General features: G+C 52.5%; 1 protein-coding gene across 1 annotated transcript; it reads right to left on the bottom strand.

The window, feature by feature from the left end:
* Window positions 1–1,315: 1,315 nt before the first annotated feature.
* On the bottom strand, window positions 1,316–9,448 carry PLA2G2F (phospholipase A2 group IIF). Its single transcript, XM_037032787.1, has 6 exons — window positions 9,236–9,448; window positions 8,507–8,556; window positions 5,142–5,286; window positions 4,114–4,223; window positions 1,898–2,126; window positions 1,316–1,349 (listed from the first exon to the last, which is right to left on the bottom strand). The coding sequence occupies exons 1-6, from the start codon at window positions 9,349–9,351 to the stop codon at window positions 1,316–1,318; spliced, it is 684 nt and encodes a 227-aa protein (XP_036888682.1). The 5' UTR covers window positions 9,352–9,448.
* Window positions 9,449–21,195: the final 11,747 nt, after the last annotated feature.

Genomic DNA, 21,195 nt, shown 5'->3' on the forward strand with positions numbered 1-21,195 from the left:
GGAAGACCAAAGTTTAGGAGGAGACGGGAAGGGGGGTGGCTTACAGGAGCCAGTTCCTGGAGGTTCCCAGTCTCCACAGAAGTCAGTGAAGTTTCTAAGTCAGCAGGGGTTTGAGAAGCAGGGTTTCAGGTGACTGGGAAGTTCATTTAGGAGGAGCAGAATCAAGTAGAGAAAATAGAGAAGCTTCCCAAAGAGCCAGGAAACATTTTCAGCCTAGAGAGCCAGGGAGTGAATCCCTACTCGAAAGAAAGAGCAAGGAAGAACGACTCCTGGCCCAGCAGCCACTTGGCAGACAAAGCTGCCTGGAACTCTAACCCGGCCTCAGAGAGCGAACTCAGAACCGCAGGGATCAAAGCCCATCTTCCTGAGATTCAGCCCACCGGAAGCCACAGCGCTGGCTCGGGAGGAGTTGGAGCCCCGTCCATCAGACAAAGGCTTCCGAGGCGCACACTTGGGGTCCTGGGTGAGAGGTCCGGGCTCCGAAGATGAACCAGACATCTGAGTCGTGACACCATGACCGTTAGAAAGCCAGATGCTGGACCGTAGTTTAGTTGGTAGAAAAAGATTTTATTCAAGACCATGGCAACAGGGGCCAGTATAGAACAGGCTCAATTTTTAATACGGCAATTACAGATCCTTATTTTTCTTAAGTGGGGATTTATAGCTGAGAGGAACAGAGATTTGGTTGCTAAATTGACCTACTAGGGTTCTTGCTGAAGGCAGGCTGGGGCCGTGGGACATTGCCTGGGGGGCGGGGTGGATGTGGAATCTGGTCAGATACTGAGGATGGCCAGGGGCTCTCACTACCGTTACCTGGCAGGGTTCTTGCTAAGACTGGTGATGCCGAGATGGGCTTGCAAACCCAGTGGCTGATCAAAGGTCTCAAGGAGCCCAACTCAAGTTCAGTGAAGGAGGGCCTCGGTCCGCGGCAGCCCCCAGAGCAACGTGAAGCAGGCACAGCCCCTTCCTTGCTCAGGCCCGAGCCCTGCAGCCCCCACTAACGTGGGAGGAGCCCTAAGGAAGGAGAGAACCTCCATAGCACAGGAGCAAGGAGCCCCTTCCTCCGAAAACGTGGCCCTTGCTTCTCCTCTCCCCCTTTAGGGACTTCAGACACCCCACCCAGCGCGCACACCAGGTCCAGACCTCTGACCAGCACCTTGTCTCCGCTCTCTCTCACCTTCTCTCCACACTCCCCCTCCCGCCAGCTGCTCCCTCCCTACTGCCTTCCTGAATCTTCCGCACAGCTTCCCTTCTGGGCCTTTGTGTCCCTGTTCACCCAGGTGGGTCCCAGCCTTCAGCCCTTCTTTGCCCGGGTCTAAGGCTTTTCCACCCACTGGCCCAGCTGCTGCCTGAGGGGAGGCACAGGGGAAGAGGCTGAAGGCTGGGCCCTGTCTTCTCCTGTGTTTGTCGGGGACTGAGGGGTCTGAGGCCTCTCTCTCAGACCTTGTCTTCCATACTCAGAAGTGACCCCAACTAGCTACACGTTCCCTGCCAAGTTCAGGACCAACAGCATGGCACAGCCATACCCAGGTCTGGACTGGAGGAGCCAGGTAGCCACAGTCAGGGCCCAGGCCTTCCTGAGTCCTCTGGGGGCCAGCCTTGCCGGAGGGCTCCAGGGAGGAGGTGGCAGGGTAGCCCATAGGCTCTGAATCCATCCCCACCTGTACCTACTCCATGTTCCTGGAGCAGGAACTGCCACCCCTCTTCTCTGTCAGAGCCCAGGGGATGCTAGGGCTGTGCCGGGGGTGCTGGGGGGGTGGGGCCACAGGGTGCAGGAGGTGCTGAAGAAGTTGAGTGGCGGGGTGCAGGGGGTGCCAAGGAGGTGGGGCTGCAGGGTACAGGGGGTGCCTGGGAGGTGGGGCTGCAGGGTGCAGGGGGTGCCTGGGAGGTGGGGCTGCAGGGTGCAGGGGGTGCCTGGGAGGTGGGGCTGCGGGGTGCAGGGGGTGCTGAGAAGATGGGGCTCCCCCGGGGCTGCTCGTAGATGCTACAGTTGGGGGTGGTGCCCTGACAGTAGATATTGAGGTAGTTGCGATGCTTCTCGTTGTACTTATGCCTCTGGAAGCACAGAGTCACGCTCTTGTCACACTCACAGGTCTGCCTGTCGCAGTCCGTCTGGTTGAGGTCTCCTAGGGGGAGGGGAGAGCATGCGCTCTGAGGGTCCGGCGGTCTGAGGCCTGGCCTCCCCAGCACCACCGGTGGGCCCACCCCAGGCCTGCAGACCGTGAATCTCTGGGCAGGGCCAGCCCCCTGGAGCTCTGCTGTGTGCTAGACTCAGAGACCCACTCAGGTCCAACACGTCATTGCACTGTTGAGAAACCGAGGCCTAGAAGGAGATGGGGTCTCCCTGAGTCACCCAGCAAGCCCAAGGCAGAGCTGGGACGGGAACTCCCCACACCCAGGCCCGTTACTTTCTACCACCCGGGCCTCCTCTCTCCAGCCACAGAACCACAGAACACCCACCCTGGCGGGGGTCCTTGGCAAGGATCCAGTGAGGAAAACACCTGTAAAGAGCTTAGTGTAGTGCCTTCCATGGAGCAAAAGCTTAGCACGTGGTACCTGCTGCTGCTGTTGTCGCCTCGTGCACTTAGGCCTCCAGAAGCCATGGATCCCAACAGTTCCCAGCCTTAGCTGTGCATTAGGATCAGCTGGGAGGCCTGTTAACCAGACGACCCAACCCCACCCCTGGAGCTTCAGACTCAGTAGGTCAGGGTGGGGCCTGATTGTCTGCATTTCTAGCCAGTGCCTGGGTGGTGCTGAGGCTGCAGCAGGGGGGAACACCCTTTGAGAACCACCCACTAGCCAATGGTTTGCAAATACTTCAATCAAATGAACGTCTTTGCAGAGGCTAATACAGCAATTGCTGAAAGAGGAGCCTCCTAAGCTGTAATAACAAGAGCAGCTGGACCACTCAGGGCCCATCCCCCTCCCCCACCAGACCCTCTCACAGCAGTTGCCTCCTGCCCCCAGGAATCCCAGAATCCATCGCAGAAACCATTGCTCGGGTTTTAATGGAGGGACACCCCCTCTTTCAAGCCAGCGCCCCCACCCCAATGTTTGAACAGCTGAATAGGAGGGCCACAGAGCCCTGGGCTCCCAAGGGCCCCAGATGGGCCCAGTTTCCCCCAGACTCTTTCCCAGACAACAGGAGACTTGAGTTTCTTTGCAAAGCTGGGGTTGCTGGTGAGCTGTTAGTGAGGGACAAAGAGCAGAATGCGGTTAAGACAGAAGACAAAGGAGGCCCGGGGCTGCCCACAGCACTGGATCAAGGGCAACTGCTGCCCCAGGAAAAAGCATGAAGAGGAGGCAGGGTGGGGACACCTGGGCCACCAGCCTGGATGCCATGCCCCTCGCTGGGGCAAAGCCATGGGCAGGTCCAATGCAAAGGCGGGGACTCCACCAGGCCTGGCTCCAACAGCTTCAATTCTGGAAAAACTGAGGGTCCTGGGATGGGGCCACCTTCTTATGGGGTCCCAGTGACAGAACTAGAAGGGAACCTGTCTGCTCTGGTCCACATGCCTTCCTGTGCCCACGGGGAGGCTGCAGCCCCGTAGGGCAGGGCCCTGCCCAGGGCTCCATGACAAGGAGGTGCTGGCAGAACCTAAGCTAACCCACGGCCCCCAAGTCCCAGGCCAGTGTGTCACAAAGCCTCGCGGCCACCTGAGGTCCTGGTTGAAGGCAGAGATTCCTGGCCCCACCCCGGCCCGGTGCAGCAGAATCCCTCTCTACCAGGGGCAGGTTCAGGCTTGGAGATGGGAACATACCAGGGACACGTGCCAGAGCCATAATGAGGGTTGTTAGGTTTACCAAACAAACAAAAACAAGAGGCCTGGTTCATGTGAATTTCAGACAAGCATGTTTAGCGTAAGCACACCCCCAATATTGCATGGGATATACTAATTCTTAGTTCTCTACTAACACTAATTGACTTTATGGTAATATTTAAGTTTAGTATAGTTAGAACCCATGCAACATTTAGGACATACTTATGTGTAAACATGTTTCATGGTTGATCTGAAATTGAAATGTAACTGACGTCCTGCACTTATCTGGCAGCCCCGCATAGGGCCCCCCAGCCCAGGCTGGGGGCAGACGTCGGGAGGGGGGGGGACTCACTGCAGACAATCGTGGTGTTATTCTCGATGGTGTATTGATAGTGGTCCACGTAGGTGTGGCAGCCCTGGTCAAAGAGCTTCTGGTAGCAGCAGTCGTGGGCGTGGCAGCACCTAGGGGCAGGCAGAGGAGAGCAGGCCTGCAGAGCCAGGCTTGGCCCATCTCCCACGCTCAGAGACCCTGGTCATCTATCTGCTCTGTGTCCTCACTGGTCAGACCTTCAGACTGAGGCCCAGAGAGGGGTAGTTACTTGTCTGAGGTCACACGCCAGGCAGAGCTGGTCGTTGCCCTTGGTTCTTGTCCGCATTTCTGCCTCTTTGTCCTGTGCCCAGGGCTTCTGCATTCCTCTTTGGGGCCCTGGCTACAGTTGTGGGAAGGGTCAGGTGGTCCAGCCACATGGTCAGGGTGGGAGGGAGGGCTAGGGTTACAGACTGACTGTGTGTGCAGCAGCCATACCTGGCTGTGCCTGTCGGCCAGGAAAGACAAGGGTCGGAAGGGCTGAGTTGGTGGTGTGGGTGGAGGACAGGAGGCATATATGCTGTGGCTGTTCCTTTCCCCTCTGGTGGAGGAAAAACAATTAGCCAATGTGTATTTATTTAGCTCCCGGTGATACCGGACTTGGTGCTGGCCGCCTTGGGGGAGAAAGGAGCAGAAGATAAGCTAGGGCCTCTGGGAAGCCCTGTCTGACGGAGGAAGTTGCTACAACCCTGTCCTCCAGAGCCTCCAGGCCAAGGGGCAGGGGCACAGCCCTCGCCTCTGTCAGGTGGGAGTTGTATGACTGCTCTCGTGGGTTTGGGGCAGATCAAAGGATTCTTCCCTGCAAGAGTGGGAGCTCAGGTGCCTCAGGAAATGGACAATAGAGGTAGTTGGAGAGGACACGGGTCACAGGTCAGGCTCATCGTCACCAGCTCATCAAACAAGCCTCATGCCTTGGGGAAAGGGCCCTCTCCCATCTCTCGAAGACTCGGATCGGTCTGACCTGCTCTGCACCCACCCAGTTCTGAGGGCAGCCCAGGCCTGCTGGAACCTACCAGTCCACTTCATCCATGGGCTGGCCACCACCCCCCAGCCCACAGTAGCAGCCGTAGCCCACGAAGGACAGGATGGCACTTTTCCCGGTGATGGCTTCCACCATGGACTTCAGGTTGAACAGGCTGCTGTGCGCCGTGGGCAAGACTGCGAGAGAGCCGAGGGGATGCTGTGAGCAGCCTGCCCTGTGGGACAGCTGTCCCCCCCCACACCCAGGGCCAGGGGACTGGGGGCCAGTGGGCAGGCAGAGCAGGAGGAAAGGAGCAACGCACAAAGCACTGAGTGTGGTGCATTGCCCACCTTCTTACATTAAGCCCTACGGCCCTGAGAAAACAATAGTTACTATCGTGCCGAGGACTTCTCTGTGTCAGGTGCTGTCCTTGGCTCTTTCCTGGGCATTAACTCACCGAGTGCCCTCTGCAGCCCTGTGAAGGGCTACTGTAGTGTAGCTGTCCCATTTTTCAGATGAGGACACTGAGGTCCAGAGCACTTAGTGAGCACATGGAAAAGCAGTGGAATCAGAACTGGAACCCAGGCAATGAGAGCCCAAAGCTCAATAGTCCTGGGAAACTGTAATGGGCTTAGCACATGGCCGGGCTCTTCTGGGTATCAGGGCCCTCCTGACTTGGCCTGGCTCCTGTGCCCGCCGCAGGGGCTGGTGCATTTCAGGATAAATCCAGAGACATCTGGGTGCCCTGGTCATTCAGGAGTGACACACACATGCACACACACATACACTCCTTTCTCTCCGTCAAAGTCGCACGGGAAGCAATAGTGCAATGGCCCTTCCGGTACCAGCAAAATCAGCTCCCCGGCATCTGGCAACCAGCCTGCCTACCCCTCCCAGCTGCCCTGTCTGCTGGGCTCCGGCCTGGTGCTGCCTCCACACTTCCTCCTGGCTCACCCCAGAGTCAGCACCAAGCCTGCCTTGTAGGTCCTCACCTGGGTGTGGCTGCCCCCTTCCCCACGTGGGAAGGAGAGCTGCTCTACCCCCATTTTACCGATGAGCAAACCAAGCCTCAGAACAGTGTGGGTCATACAGCCTGGAAGTGGTGGAGCCCAGACATGACCCCGGGCTTTTGTGTCCCGGAGCTGTGATGCCACCACCAAGAAGGGCAGCTCCTGCCCGCCTTCCCCACCCTGGCTCCTCCAGCTGGGCCCAGGGTTGGGTGCCCCATTCCACACCCTGCCCCTGTGCTCTCCACATTCCCCACCCTGCTGTACCGCCTGATATAGGAAATGTACCAGGAGAGGGAGGAGTCAAGAACATCAGAAACTGGATGTTGGATGGGATCCCAAAGGCCACACTTCCTTCCTTCTTGAGATGTGGTTGGCCCACATAGCTAGTCCTGGGGAACTCACCACCTCAATGTGCCTTAGTTAGCCAATCAGTCAGACTGGGGCCCATAGCTACAGCTCCCTGGGGGCTCCGTGTTCCCATCGGGAGAATGGGAACTCACTCCCCCAACGGCACCCGCCAGCTCCTGGCTGAACCTGCCCTCCCCCTCAAAGAACTGATGTTGGGAATCCTGCTCCGCCTGGGTCTCCCTGTGTATCGGCTCTGTGATTTTTGTCATTACAGAGAATAAGGAGCAAACACGAGAGGACATGGGGAGGAGTGGGGAGAAGTGACAGAAGGTGACTTTAAGAGGATGGTTAGGAGTCAATGTCTACCCTGGGGCCCGGGGAAGGGAGAGAGAGGACCCTGTGTCCTGTGGACCTGAGCCTATTTTCTGAGCCACACGGGGATTCGGTGGAGGTGGCTGCTGAAAGGCCGGGAGGGGTGCCTGGGGACATTAGTTCTCCCTGCCTCTCCCCACCTCCTCTCTGCTGGCTTCTTGGTGTAGGAGAAAAATGTGTGTGCCGAGCAGCTTTGGAGTCAGACAGACTGGGTTTGCAAACAGGTTTCTTCATTAACACTGTGAGACTCTGGCCAGGTTGCATAACCCTTCGACCTCAATTCCTAAATCTGATGACAGCCGATGATGACATTCTCCTGCAGGGTGCCCTGCAGAGAGACCCGTGAGGTCCTGGCCTCCTACCCACAACCCACCTCTAGTTGTTAACCCCCGTGGGGGTGGGGGAGGGGCATCTTTCATCCCCAGGGTGCACCACATAAGAGAAGAGTGAGAAACTCACCTGCCCACACAAAATGTGGGTACAAACACAGACATAAACACACCCGACACCCTGCACATTTACACACACCCGACATGCAGACACACCCATGTGTACTTCATGTACATGTCTCACACACCCTCTCATTGTAACCAACCCCACACACTCATGTGCAGGGTCGCCCGTAAACACCTCACATTCTCGGGCACAACTTACACATCTCACACTCATACACACACTCACACATAACAAATACATTCTTAGGCAGCACCCAGAGTGGAATCCATGGCCAAGGCCACGTCCGCATTCACACTCCAAGTGGAAGACGTGAGGTCTTCATTCAGGCTGAAGGCTCTGTTCCTGGCCAGGGGTTTAGGCTGAACTCAAGTGCTTATTTCCTAAATGACAGGTTACTTTGCCTGAATGCAACCAGCAGTTTCTCTTGTCCAGCCTCTTTTAGCCTTATTTTATCTCTGCTGTTTCTTGTCCTCAGAGCAGGCTGTGTCCAGGAGATGGGTAACAGGCTGGATGGAAAGCCAGTAACAGGCTCAGTCCATTGTCCCCCAGACTCAGGCACCTGCCACTGGAACACCTGGATGTGGGAGGTGTTGATTTGTGTCAGAAGCCTCAGCTGTCCCCGATCTATACGCCAGGGTCACCACCCTGGGTAAGAAGTCCCCAGACCTGTCACAGCATCCTTGTATAAGCTCACGCAGACACCTCTGCTCTGCACACACCACGTACATATACACACACCCCTGTGTTCATACATACCCTCTAGACACATACAACTCAATGCATATACACTCACCTGTTTTACTGATTTGTGCCAAGCACAGGGTCATCACACACACAGACTGTGTATTCTCATACACACTATCAGCTTGTCCACACATACACATGTACACAAACAAACACATACTCTTATGTACACAAACGCCTAGGTTTGACAGGGTGCCCAGACGCCCAGCACACACTGGCACTTTATGATGCTTGCTCAGCTCTGGGCCCTGCCTCTTGAGGCTTGTAAATGCCAACTGCTCGTGGCGTGTTTACAGGTGGAGAAATTAACAGCCCCAGAGAGAGGGTGAAGCCTGATGGGCTGAGTGGGGCATTGGAGGCCAAGAGAGACACAGGACAGGCCCAAGGTCCTGCTGCTGGACAGCGGATGGAGAACTAAGAAGCCCAATGTCAAGGGAGAGAGTGTGGGGCTGGGGGGAAGGAGGCATCTCCCAGAGCCTTTACTCACTGCTGCCGGCCAGGATGGCGATGGCGAAGAGCTTCATAGCAAGGCTAGACCTGGGAGAGGAAGAAAACCCGGATCCTGAGTGGGGCCACGCCACCCTCCTGCAACTCCTGGCCCGCAGCTCCCTCCTGGGCCTCATTGTCAGGACAGGTGGCCTCAGTGCTGTCCCTTGATGACATCGATGCCCTGGTTCCTGCTGCCCCATCCCTGTGATTATCAGCTCCAGGAAGATTTGGGCACCTCCTACCTGCCCTGAGCCTCCTGCAGGCACAGCCCCCAGAACGGCAGAGCCAGGAAGCAGCAGCAGGAGCCTTCTCCCCGCCTGCCCTGAGCAGGAATCAGCTTTCAAGACAGGCAGCTCACTGCCTCGTGGGGGTCAGATCGCTGTCGCAGATCAGAACCAACCCTCTTGCATACCTGCACACTGGGTCTTGCACTCGGAGCTGAAGCCGAGAGACCTGGAGCCCTGGGTTCTAGTCCCAACTCTGCTTCTAAAATGCTGTGTGACCTTGGATAGATTTCTTAACCTCTCTGGGCCTCAGTGGCCTCATGAAGATTGACTAGATGATCTATAAGTCCCTTGTAGTGCCGACAGAGTGGTGACATTCCTCAGCCATCACTCAGAGACTCAGAGGTCTCCTTCCCAGAGAAACGGGTTCAAGGAGCCAGTTCCCCGCCTCCGTCCCTGCCCCTCTCCTCGAAGGGCTCCATCCCAGGGGTATGGGCACGTACCTGGAGGTCCTCGAAGAAAAAGAGGCCCTGAGATCTGAACCCCTCCATCCAGAAGGGCGTCTAACCAGCGCCTTCTTCCTGAACCCTTTGGGGTTGGCCTGCGCCCCATCTGCCATGTCCTGGGTTCTGGGGGGCCAGCGACATAGGGCTCCAGAGGTCTTCGATCTGCTCCAGAGGCTCTGGGGAGTAGGCCCCAGCTTCTCGCTGCCACCTACACTGGCAGGGTAGTGCCAGGGCAGTGCCCCTGGGCAGGAGGCCAATGACACATGCCCTAGAAAAGGGAGGCTCCGCCCCCTCCCTCCCACCACCACTGCCTTGGGCCCGCCCACAGATGCCACAGCTGGTAAAGTCCCCACCTGGGGGTGCTCTGGCCTTTATGCACTGACTGGGAGTTGGCCCCTCCCCATGCCTCTGAAAGAAAGTTAGTCCAAAGTCCTCTCTGCTCCCATCTGAAAAGGACGTTAAAATTATTCTACAACACTCGCTAAAGGACAGCGGGGCAGACTCTACTCAAGGGGAGCGTCTCAATAGGTTTAGGGACAACTGCAGTGGGTTCTCACCTTGGGGAAGGGCGATTGAACTCAACTCCAAATACAACAAGGAGAAGGAGGAATTGAGAGCCGAGGAGGAGATGGGGGATCAGTGGGTGGAAAATACTAAGAGGAACCATCAGGGGTTAGGAGGATGCTGGCTGAAGGTGGGCTGGGGTGATCGGACATCACAGGAGAAGAAGGGGGAGGGGGAACCCCACCAGGTGGGCGCTGCAAGTGATCGGGTATTGAGGATGGGGATCCTGGCTGAACTAACTTAACAGGGTTCTTCCTGAAACTGGGCAATACAAGGACAGGCACAGAAGCCCAAAGTCAAGGTCTAGTCGGAGGGGAAGCCCGCATGGAATTTCGTGGAGGAGAGGATCTCCGTGAGGGTCTGCGTGTGGCTAGGCGCTGTCCGTAAGGGTTCCCTCCGCATCCGCAAGCGCGTGGGTGCCCACATCTGGCTCAGACGGCAGGGGCACAGACACATGCCTCTGGCAGGAAGCCCTTCACTGGCACGTGCAGGGTGGGCCTGCCTGACCACTGGCATGCGGCCCCACACCCCTCGAGCTGAGCAGACCCCTGACCTCCCCGCTAGATCCAGGAGGAGCCCCCTCCCCACCAAGCCTGACAACCAATGTCTCCAGACATCATGGATGTGCTTCTGGTTGGGAGCCCAGTGGCCTGGGTGCTGGGGCCACGTGTCTCTTGTTGGGGGTGGCACGTATGGGGAAAGACGGCCAGGAGAAGCAGAGAGACCTGGAGCTTGGGGAGCCCCTGGAGGCTGGCTCAGTCCCACTGATGGGGCTCCAAACCCAGCACCCCCACAGTGTGGCTCTGAGACCCCGACCTCTGCGTCCTCAACTGTAGACTGGATGTCACCAGGCTTCACTAAGAGAGGACTGTGTGGGCAGCTGGCAGTGTCATGCCATGTGGGCCCAGGGTAGGTGCCCAGGGAGGGACCCAAATGTTGCCGGCCAAGGCTCCTTCTCCAGTAGTGAGGTGAGCTGGGGTGGTGGGGAGGGGAACAAGGTCCGGGGGAGAATCAAAACTCTAAATAATCCCCTGCCTTCACACTGTCCCTTCTCCTAATGTCCCCAGAGTTGCTGACAAGAGACTGAAGAGACCCCCTGGGCCTTCTCTCCCTACTTGGGGCTCTATGGTACCAATTGGCCAGCAGGTGCCACATGTCACTCCCCCTCTTCCTAGTCCCCGTCCTTCCTCTGCTCAACTTCCTCTCCAGGGGTCCAGGCTCTTCTTCTTCCCAGAAGTTCTAGAAAAACCCCTGCATCCAATCACACACGCCTCCCTGGAAAGGCATTCATCCGCCCTTCCTTATTCCTTTGTAGGTAGGTATGTGGCTGTGTTTTGGTGTGTGGATCTTGAACACTCACGGAGACTGGGCATCCTGGAAAACAGAGGACATTATTTCCTCCAAAGGCCAGGAGGTTCCCGGGGGACAGGACCTGCCTTGTCAGACTGGGCTCCCTGAGGACTGCAAATGGTGGGAGGAGAAGGCTGGGCTCTGCCTTCACTTGTCTGCACAAAACTTGGTTCGCTTTTTGCTTGGATTTTGCATATGCTTCGTGATGATATCGCAACACTGCCAAGGAGGAAGAACTAAGAAGGAGGGCCCAGTATGGTCCACACATGGAAGATACGGTCTCCAACCTATAGGTGACCCAGAGCCACTTAGATCTGTGCCAAGGAGGCCACAAAAGGAGTGGGGGACCCTGCGGGCCTCCCAACAGCCCCATTGTCAAGTTCTCCTCTGGCATTCCCACCGGCTGGTTGGGCTGGCCTGCAGAAGGCAAGCCCCTGAGGTCGGGGGTGGGGCGGGGGGGTCAGCTCTTCCATCTCCCCCCCTCCCCCTCCCAAGCACAAAGTGCTCAGCACCAGAAGTCAGTAATAAACTGGTCGACCCAGTAATTCCACTCGGGAACTGTAAACCAAGAAGCCAACCTGAGTTATTCCCAGAGACAGATGAAGAAGTTACTGACTGGGGCGGTGTTTCATGAGATGTGCCCCCAACATCGGGAGAAACTTCAGCTGGGGGTTATTTAAGCAGGAGATTAACCACCCATTCATAATCATGTTTTAAAAATTTTGATGATACAAAACACAAAACCCTGGATATGAAGGGTCATAGCAATTTTGTAAGAACAAAAAGGAGGGGGGCTTGGAGGGGTTGATGAACACGCGTATAAAAATTATCTGGAAGGATCCACAGCAAAACGCTAATAATGGTTATTTTTAGGCAGTGGAATAACTGGTGGTTTTATTTTATTACTTGTAATTTTCTGTGTTAAAATGAATATGAGACAGTACCAACAACTAAGATGGAATGGTCAATTTCCATTAAAGACATAAACTCAGTCAACTGGAAATAGCTCTGTATCTACTGAAGAAATTGAACGTGTTGTTGAAACCTTCTCATAAATACACTCCTGGTCCAGGTGGCTTCCCTGGTGAATTCAACCCAGTGGCCAGGGAAGAATTAATACCAACGGAATTGAACTGCTAGGGCTGCCATAAAAATATACCGCAGACTGGGTGGCTTCAACAACAGACATCTATTTTCTCACAGTTCTGGAGGCTAGAAGTCCAAGATCAAGGTGCTGAGAGGTTTGGCTTCATTTAGAGGCCTCTCTGCTTGGCTTGCCGATGGCCATCTTCTCGCTGCCCTCACGTGGACTCTTCCTCTGGGCAGGAACATGCTTCTCGTCTCTTCGTGAGTCCAGATTTCCTCTTATAAGGACGCCAAGTGGAGTAGATTAGGGCTCACAGTACAGCTTAGTTTTAACTTGCTCACTTCTTTAAAGCCCTTTCTCCAAATACAGGAGCCACTGGGGGCTGGCACTTCAACATATGAATTTCTAGAGGGCACAGTTCAGCTTATAGCACCCATTTCTTCCCAACTATTTAAGTGGAGGAAGTGCTTCCAAATTCAGTCTATAAAGACATAATGATACTGAGACCCAAGCCAGGTAAAGATATTGCAAGGAAACTGCAGGCTAATACCCGCTATGAACATAGATGCAAAAATTCTTAATAAAAATGTTAACATAAAAAATCTCATAATACAGGGGTGGGTGAAAGTAGGTTTACAGTTGTGAGTACATGAAACTCAGAGTTTATTCTTATTTTAATATTTACTTATTAACTATTGTATTATTTATTATTATTATTAACCTACTTTTGCCCACCCCTGTATAGGAAAAGGAAAATATACCATGACCAAGTTGGGCTGTCCCGGGAATAAAAGGTTGGCTTTATATGAAAAATCAATCAATACAATGTACTGTATTAATAAACTAAAGAAGAAAGACATGTAATCATTTTATTAAGTGCAAAAGCTCCATTTGACAAAATCTGACATCCATTTCTGATTAAAAACCAAAACAAACAAAATGCCAGCAAACTGAGAGAGAAGGGGACGTCCTCAACTTGAAACAGGGCATCTACCAAAGAACCTGCAGCTAACTTCATACTTAATAGTAAAGGGCTGATTGCTTTCCCCCTTTGGATTAGGAATAAAACAAAGATATCTACTCTCACTACTCCTATTTAACATTTTATCCAGTGCAATAAGGCAAGAAAAGAAATAAAGGGCATTCAGATTAGAGAGGAAGAAGTTAGATCATCTCTACTCACATACACAAAATAGTCCATGTAAAATATCCTGTAGAACATCAAAAAAAAAGCCATTACAATTAATAACTGAGTATAGCAAGGTTGTAGGGGATAAGATGAGAATACAAGAAAATTAAGTATACTTCCACTTACTGATGATAAACAACTGGAAATCGAAAAAATACATTTATAATGATATTAAAAACATGAAATATTTAGGGCCAAATCTGACAAAATGTATGGAAGACTTGTACAGTGAAAACTATAAGGCGATGCTCAGAGAAATTTAAAAAAAGACTAAAATAAATGCAGGGATGTGCCATGTTCACAAACCAGAAGATTGAATATTGAGATGTTGACCCCCCCGTTTGTTCTGTAGAGTCAATGCACTCTCAGTCACTGATAGGGCTTCTCTTGTAGAAATTCACAAGTTGATCCAAAACTATATGGGAATGAAAAGGACCTAGACTGTCAAGTTAACTTGAAAAAGAGGAAAAAGGATTTATATTACCTGATTTTAAGACCTATAAAGTTACTGTAATTAAGACAGTATGGCTTGGTGTGAAGGCGGGCAAATAGATCAGTGGAATAGAATGCATGATCCAGAATTAGACATATACATACATATATATATATATATATATATATATGTATAGACATGTGTGTGTGTATATATATATATACACACACAGAAATATATATATATGTATATATATATAGAGAGAGAGAGAGAGAGAGAGATTTTTATTTTGACAAAAGAACAAATACCATTCCAATGAGGAGGAACAGTTTTTCCACAGTGGTGCTAGAACAATTGGCTATGAATATGAAAAGAAATGAAGAAAAGAGACAAGAAGAAGAGGAGGAGAAGGGCAGGGGGGGAGGGGAGGGGAGGAAGAGGAGGAGAGGAGAGGAGAGCAGGGAAGGAAAGGAAGGAAGAAAAAAGAATTTTGATCCATACCTGTTACCATACACAGAAATTAATCAGAATGAGTCACACACAATTCAACAAAAGTGCCGATACAATTCAATAGGGAAGGAAATCTTTAACAAACGGTGCTGAAATCACTGGATATACGCATGCAAAAGAATGACGTTGGATCCCTTCCTCACACCGTACACAGAGAATAATTCAAGATGAATGACAGATCTGAATGTAAGGTTAAAACTATAAAACTCTTAGAAGAAAACAAGGAGGTAAATCTTTGTGGTCTTGGGTTAGGCAACGGTTTCTTAGATACCACAACAGAAGCACCACTGACTCCCCCACTCAAAAAGATAAATTCAACTTCATAAAAATTAAAATTTTTTCCCTGCACACTTTACCACCAAGAAAGTAGAAAGACAACCCACAGAATGGGAGAAAAATATGTGAAAATCATGTCCGACAAGGGACCTGTATCCAGAATATATAAAGAACTCTTACAACTCAACAATAATAAAAATAACAGCCCAATTTAAAAATAGGCAAGGGATTTGAATAGACGTTTCTCCAAAGCAGATAAACACATGGCCAATAAACCCATGAAAATGACACTCGATGTCATTAGTGATTAGAGAAATGCAAATCAATACCAAAATGGGGCACCACTTCACATTCACATAAGTGGCTAAAATGAAAAAAAAGATAAATGGTAACAAACGTGGGTGATGATGTGGAGAAGCTGGAAGCCTCATCCATTGTGGTGCAAAACGTAAACAGGTGCAGCCGCTTTGGAGAACGCTGGGCAGTTCTTCCGAGTGGGAAGCAGGGAGTCACCCTACGACCTGGCGATTCCACTGCCGGGTATGTACCAAAGAGGAACGAAAACACACACACAAACGTTTAGAGTGGCGTGATTCATGATAGTCAAAGAAGAGAGGGGTGGAAAACAACTGCCTACCAGCTGATGAATAGTATATCTATACAATGAAATAGTATTCAACAATGAAGTCATCAATGTTGTACGCTATAACCTGGATGAACCTTGAAAACGCGTTCAATGAAAGAAGCCAGTCACATTGGCCATATAGTCACATGAGTTTGTTTCTATGAAAGGTGTATGAGTAATTTTAGTTCTACAAAAAGGCTGCAGCGTATTATGGGATTTCGCTTATAGGAAATAGACAGGCCAGTCTATAGGGACAGGAAGTAGACTAGTAGCCGGCCAGGCTGTGGTAGCAGAGGAGCCGGCGACGGCGGATGGGGAGGGTTTCTTTGGGGCGTTATTGAATGTGTTCTAAAATTAGATCGCGGTGATGGTTCTATAACTGTGCATATACAAAACCACATTAATTATACACTTGAAATAAATACATGGTCCGGTATATAAGTTATATTTCAATAAAGCTTTCTTAAAACGGATCATGTTATCCAACTTTTAAAAGAAAGAAAATTGTGAGACATGCCGTATAGATGAACCTTAAGGACATCACGTTAAGCAAAATAAGCCAGTCACAAAAGGACAAATGCTGCATGACCCCACCTACGAGAGGTGCTCAGAGTCGCCAAGTTCATGAAGACGGAAAGCAGAGGGGTGGTCGCCCAGGGCCTGGCGAGGGGGATGAGAGTTTGCAGGATGAAGAGTTCTGTGGATGGGCAGTGGTGGTGGTTACACAACAGTGTGAAGTTGTGCTTAGTTCCACCAAACTGCACACTCAGAGAGGGTTACTGTGGTAAATGCATACGTATGTATACTTTACCAAACAATCTAAAAAATAAATATCAAAAACAGACCAGAGACCTAGATGTAAAACCAGACAGACGTCTTGGGGTCCACAGTCATCCCCCCCCATTCTGACTGCTCAGGCAGGTCAGCTCACCTATGCAAATCAGCACGAGGCCCCCACCCACACCTGCCAGGTGGTCGCCGGAGGTCTGTCTGCACGGCCCAATTTTCAATCAGCTGCAATGCGGCCGGTCCCTTCAGGCACACCAGAAGTCCCCGGTGGGCAGGCACTTGGCCTGCTCCCCACTCTCTGCACCCTGGCCAGTGTGGGGGGTCTGCCTGAGGGGCTCGTACACATTCGGTGCTCAGGAAAAGCCCACCCTGTGCTGGGCTGCTGTGGCATTTCTTGAAAACGTGGTCTTTGTCTCCCACCCACTACCACTACTGAGCACTTACTGTATACAAGCCAAGCGTGGTGGAGGCCCCACATCTCAGCGTCCTTGCAAGAACCCCGCTAACTGGGCCTTCTCATTTTCCTCCACCCCATTTAACGGACAAGAACACGGGGCCAGGACGCAGGTCAGATCTGTGTGGCTCCATCCTCCTTCCGATGACTGGGCAGGTGCTGCTGCCTCCCAGCAGGATGGGGCCTTGGGGGAGCCTGCAGGGGTGGCGGCAGGTCCAAGGACTGAGCAAGAACCTTCCAGCCATAACCATGTCAGAGCTGCTGGGCATGGGGATAGCGGAGCAATTTGGAAAGAGCTTTCCATAACCACTAGTCTGAGCTTGGGTCCCTCTGGTTAAAGTGAGAGGTCACAGGGGAGAGCCCTTTGCTATGGGTGACCAGCTCTGTATCGGTGAGAAACCAAAGCCTCTGGGCTTGAGGTGTGGGCAGAGGCCAGCTTGCCCAGCCCCTTGCTTTGGTCCGAACTTTGACTCTTTCCTCCTGGGAGGAGGGGTCTCCAGGTGTCTCTCAATCACTGACCACCAAACACTGTACCTGTGGCCGTGACAATAAACCTTCAAGGGATGCGTCACTGGCCCCGGATCTTGATTGGGAAACAAGCTCAGGGGGCTGTGCCCTGGGATCAAGGCGGTGCCACTGTTGAGCTGGAATTGGAAGCCAGATCCCTGTGATGTCAAAGCTGGGTTTCCTTTCCGCCCCACCACCTCAGCTCATACTCGGGAAGGCTCTCTGCAGTACTCCCCACCGGCCATTCACATCATCACTCCAACGAGTAGCAGTATGATGTACACGGGCAAACGCACAAATGAAAATAGCTGGATGAATTTTCACAGCCAGTGCACACAATGTAACCAAAGCCCAGTTGAAGAAAGAGGGGCAGGGGCACCCCAAGCCCACCTTTAGTCACCCCGTCCAGTCCCCACCCCTCGGGGGTGCGTGCTTGCCTGACTTGTACAATAAAAGCAGTTTGCCTGAGCTGGAGGGCTCATACAAACAGAGTCTCTCACAGCCTGTACTCTTCGCTCTCGGCTTTTTTGGTTCCGCGCTATGTCTGTGAAGTTTTTCCACGCATGTGTGTGTGTCCTTGTGGTTCGTTGGCGTGTTATCCTGGAGGGGCTCTGCCACCCCGCATTGGCTCTACAGCAGGCAGACACTGGGGGGTCTCCAGTTGTTTAAGCCCCTCGCTTTGGTTCTGTTGGTGCCGCTGAAGAACAGTGAGCTATTCTCCCGAAAAGGACTCTCAGGCCTCTCTCTCCCCCTCCTCTTCCCCTGCCAGGGCCTATCAGAGATGAAGCTGGGGGTGGGGACAGCTCCTTTCACTTGCCTCCTATCCTGCAAACTTCAGCAATTCTGGGCAGTGTTCCTGACACCCTGTGGCAGCCTCATCACAGACTGAGTCCAGGTAAGGGACCACCTTAGTAAGTAGAGCTCTGCAGGGAGGGATGGGTCGAGGGGAGGGCCTGGCCACTGGCTGAAAGGACGCGCGGTCACCCATGGGGTATTTTTTAGGAGATGGGGGTCCGTCCTCTTCCTTTTCAGCAGTGAGGCCGGGGACTGCAGACTGCCAGGCTCTGCCAGCTGTCCTCATGTCACCTCCATCTCCATCGGGAGGCCACGGCAATTAGAGCAGATCCCTGGGTGCAGTGACGGGTCTGTGAAACGAGCTCAGGGCGGTAACCACTTCCCTTTCCTACGTGGGACCACTTAGGACATGCCTGGTCAGGGCAGCTCTGGGCAGACAGACCTGCGTCCTAACCCAGACTCTGCTGCGTGCCTGCTGTGTGACCTGGGTAAGTCTCTGATCTCTCTGAGCTCCAGAGCCCTCACCTGTGCAATGGACACAGCAGTATCTCCCCGGGGGTGTGCATGTGAAAGGTCAACAACCGGTGCCTGACACGCGGTACAGGCTCAGCAGATGGGAACTCTTCTTCATTGAATATGCACTTCAGCATCTCAGCCCGCCCCCTCCTCCCACCCGCCTCACGGAGATCTTGATGCACGGTGGCCTCACACTATCATTGAGTGTTTTCCCCGCTGTTACCAGGGAAGTAAAAACCCACAGAGTTGCTGACAAGCCTAAAAAACCACCAGGCCCAATGAGTGCTCAGAAGCAGCTGAGGGGGGCAGAACAGGGGGTTTCTAGGTTTCTACAGACTTCGGGCAAAGGAAGAGGCTCAAAAACATTTCTATCATCTAACCCAGCAATTTCACTTGGGGAAATTTACTTGAAAGGAAAGACTGTTTAAAAATAGACAAAGCCCCGGTCCCTTTGCCCCAGTCGGTTGGAGTGTCATTCCATAAACCAAAGGGTCGCAGGTTACATTCCCAGTTAGGGCACATGCCAGGGTTGCAGGTTGGGTCCCCTGTCAGGGTGCATTAGGAGCCAACCGATCAGTGTTTCTCTCTCATAGTGATGTTTCTCTCCCCCTCTCTCTCCCTCCCTTCCCCCCTCTCTAAAATTGATAGACAGGTTCTCAGGTGAGGATCAGAATAGGAGAATAAAAATGGACAAAGCTTTATCATCACAGTGTTTTCTGATACAATGAACAGTGGTGACCTTAAAAGCCATAGTGAGAAAAAAAATCAATCAATAGAAACAGACCCAGAAATGACCCAAATAGTACAATTAGTAAATAGAGATGGTATAAGTATATTCTATTTGTGTAAGATAGGAAAGCTTGTGCATGTTAAGTAGAAACAGAGAAGATATGAAAAGACCCAGATGAAACTACGAGAGAAACAAATACATTGTCTGAGCTGAAGGATACAGTAGGTGGGGCTAACAGCAGATTAGACGAAGCAGAAGAAAAGGTCAATCTATTTAAGCGGTGGTGGTGTGGATGACGAAGGTGAAGGCGTTGGGAGTAACCATAAATAAGACTTATCTCCAGCTGCGGACCAAGCCCTATTCACCTATGGTCTCGTCGAGTCCCACAAGAAGGCAGCGAAGGAGACGGTATCACCACCCTTAGCATCCGCAGGAGGAAACAGAAGGCACACTGCTGAGCACCTTGCTCCTGGCGAAGCAGCTGGAATCCAGGCCGTCTGGTTTAGACTCCCACCTCCTCATCTCCACGTAACACTGTGTAACCCACGTTGTGGTCGTCGAAACGGCATTCTCTCCCTGGGTGAGGCTTGGTGCGGTGTGCTGTTTGTGTGTGGTCTTTAGGCCCCACAGCAACACAGGAAGGAAGGAAGGACTGTTGTCCCCATATTGTCCCGCCAATGTGGAAACTGAGACTCTTGCAAGTGAAGGGATTTTCCCAGGGCCCCACAGAGGATAAGAGAAGGAACCAGAGTTCGAACGGCATCCTCCTGATCCCAGACCCAGCCTTCCAGGTGGGCCTTTGGCGGTGTCCAGGACAACTTTTTTTGAGGTCCCTTTATGGCATCAATGTCATGGCTTCTTTCCCTCTGGGGAAAGCTTTCTGGAATCAACAACACCTTCCGGCCTAGGCTGCTTTTGCTCCTGCCCAGTGATACCAAACGGTGGGAAGCTGGCGCTCTGGGAGGTAGCCACGTGCCCCATCGAGAGCCCAGATCTAGAAGACCCCGCGCAGGGTGAGGTCCGACTCTGGCGCGAGTGTCAGGGAGTGAGTACTGAGCGTAGGGGGCGGGGGGAGGGTTGCCAAGGAAGACACCTGCTCCACCTGCTGTTTAATTACTTTGAGTGCAGATTTTTTTCTCGCACAGGAGGTGACTGGCTGGTGATGGGGTCAAGGAACAAAGGAAAAAGTAGATTTAGAAGAGAGAAGGAAGAGAGAGGAGAGAGAGGGCAACTCCCAGCAGCGACTCCCAGCAGCGACTCTGGGGCACGTCTTTGGGTGGACCGATTAGTTGGCAACAGAAAGGTCAGCTTGGGCACTCTGTCCTTGACCAGCCATCTAGGGGGCTCAGAAGGAAACCGATTTCCTCTCCCTGTGGACTGCCCACGAAACCTGGAAAGGTTGCATCCGTGGAGCCTTTGGGGGAGCCCAGGACCCTCTCTCCATGATGCCCCCGCGTGTCCTGCCATCAGCACCTGCTCCTAGTGAGGCTGGGTTCTCGCCATGTGTTCATTCTTAGCATTCTCGTTTGTGACCTGGGCCGGAGCTTCTGCAGGTTGTCAACGCACACCAGTCACCTACGAGTGGCGCATGTGCTTTGCCTCAGCAAGTCCACTTCTGGGATCGGTCCCGCGGCACCAGTTCCGGACGTGAACTGAGATTTCACCGTAAAGGTCCCTTTCACCGAACCACTGTCTGGTCTAGAGCCATCAACACTGACCCACGTGTCCACCAATAGGGGATTCATTACATGAGTGGCATAGCCAGAAAACAAAATATGAGGCTACCTTCCAAAATGTCACTGCAGAATATTTAACGACAAAGAAACTTGCTCAAGTTACGTTGGTAAATGACAAGGAGGCTGCAAAGTACCACCCATACCATTTTCCTAATTTGGTCAGGAGAAAGCGTGGAGGTGTGTGAAGAGCCGTGGAACCCGAAGGGTCATGGTACGGGCGTAATTTCTTATTGTTTATGTTTTCCACATCTTCTACATGGAACATGTGTTTCTTTTGCAATCAAAAAGTTAAAAATAAAATAAAATAAAATTCCCCAGTGCCAGAAAAGAGGAAGGACACAGAGGGGCACCCACGTGGCCTCCTCAAGAGCTGGAGCTGGGAGAAGCAGGGTCAGG

This window comes from Sturnira hondurensis, unplaced genomic scaffold (assembly GCF_014824575.4).
Source record: "Sturnira hondurensis isolate 20B ecotype Veracruz unplaced genomic scaffold, ASM1482457v3 Scaffold0021555, whole genome shotgun sequence".
Classification (NCBI taxonomy): Eukaryota; Metazoa; Chordata; class Mammalia; order Chiroptera; family Phyllostomidae; genus Sturnira; species Sturnira hondurensis.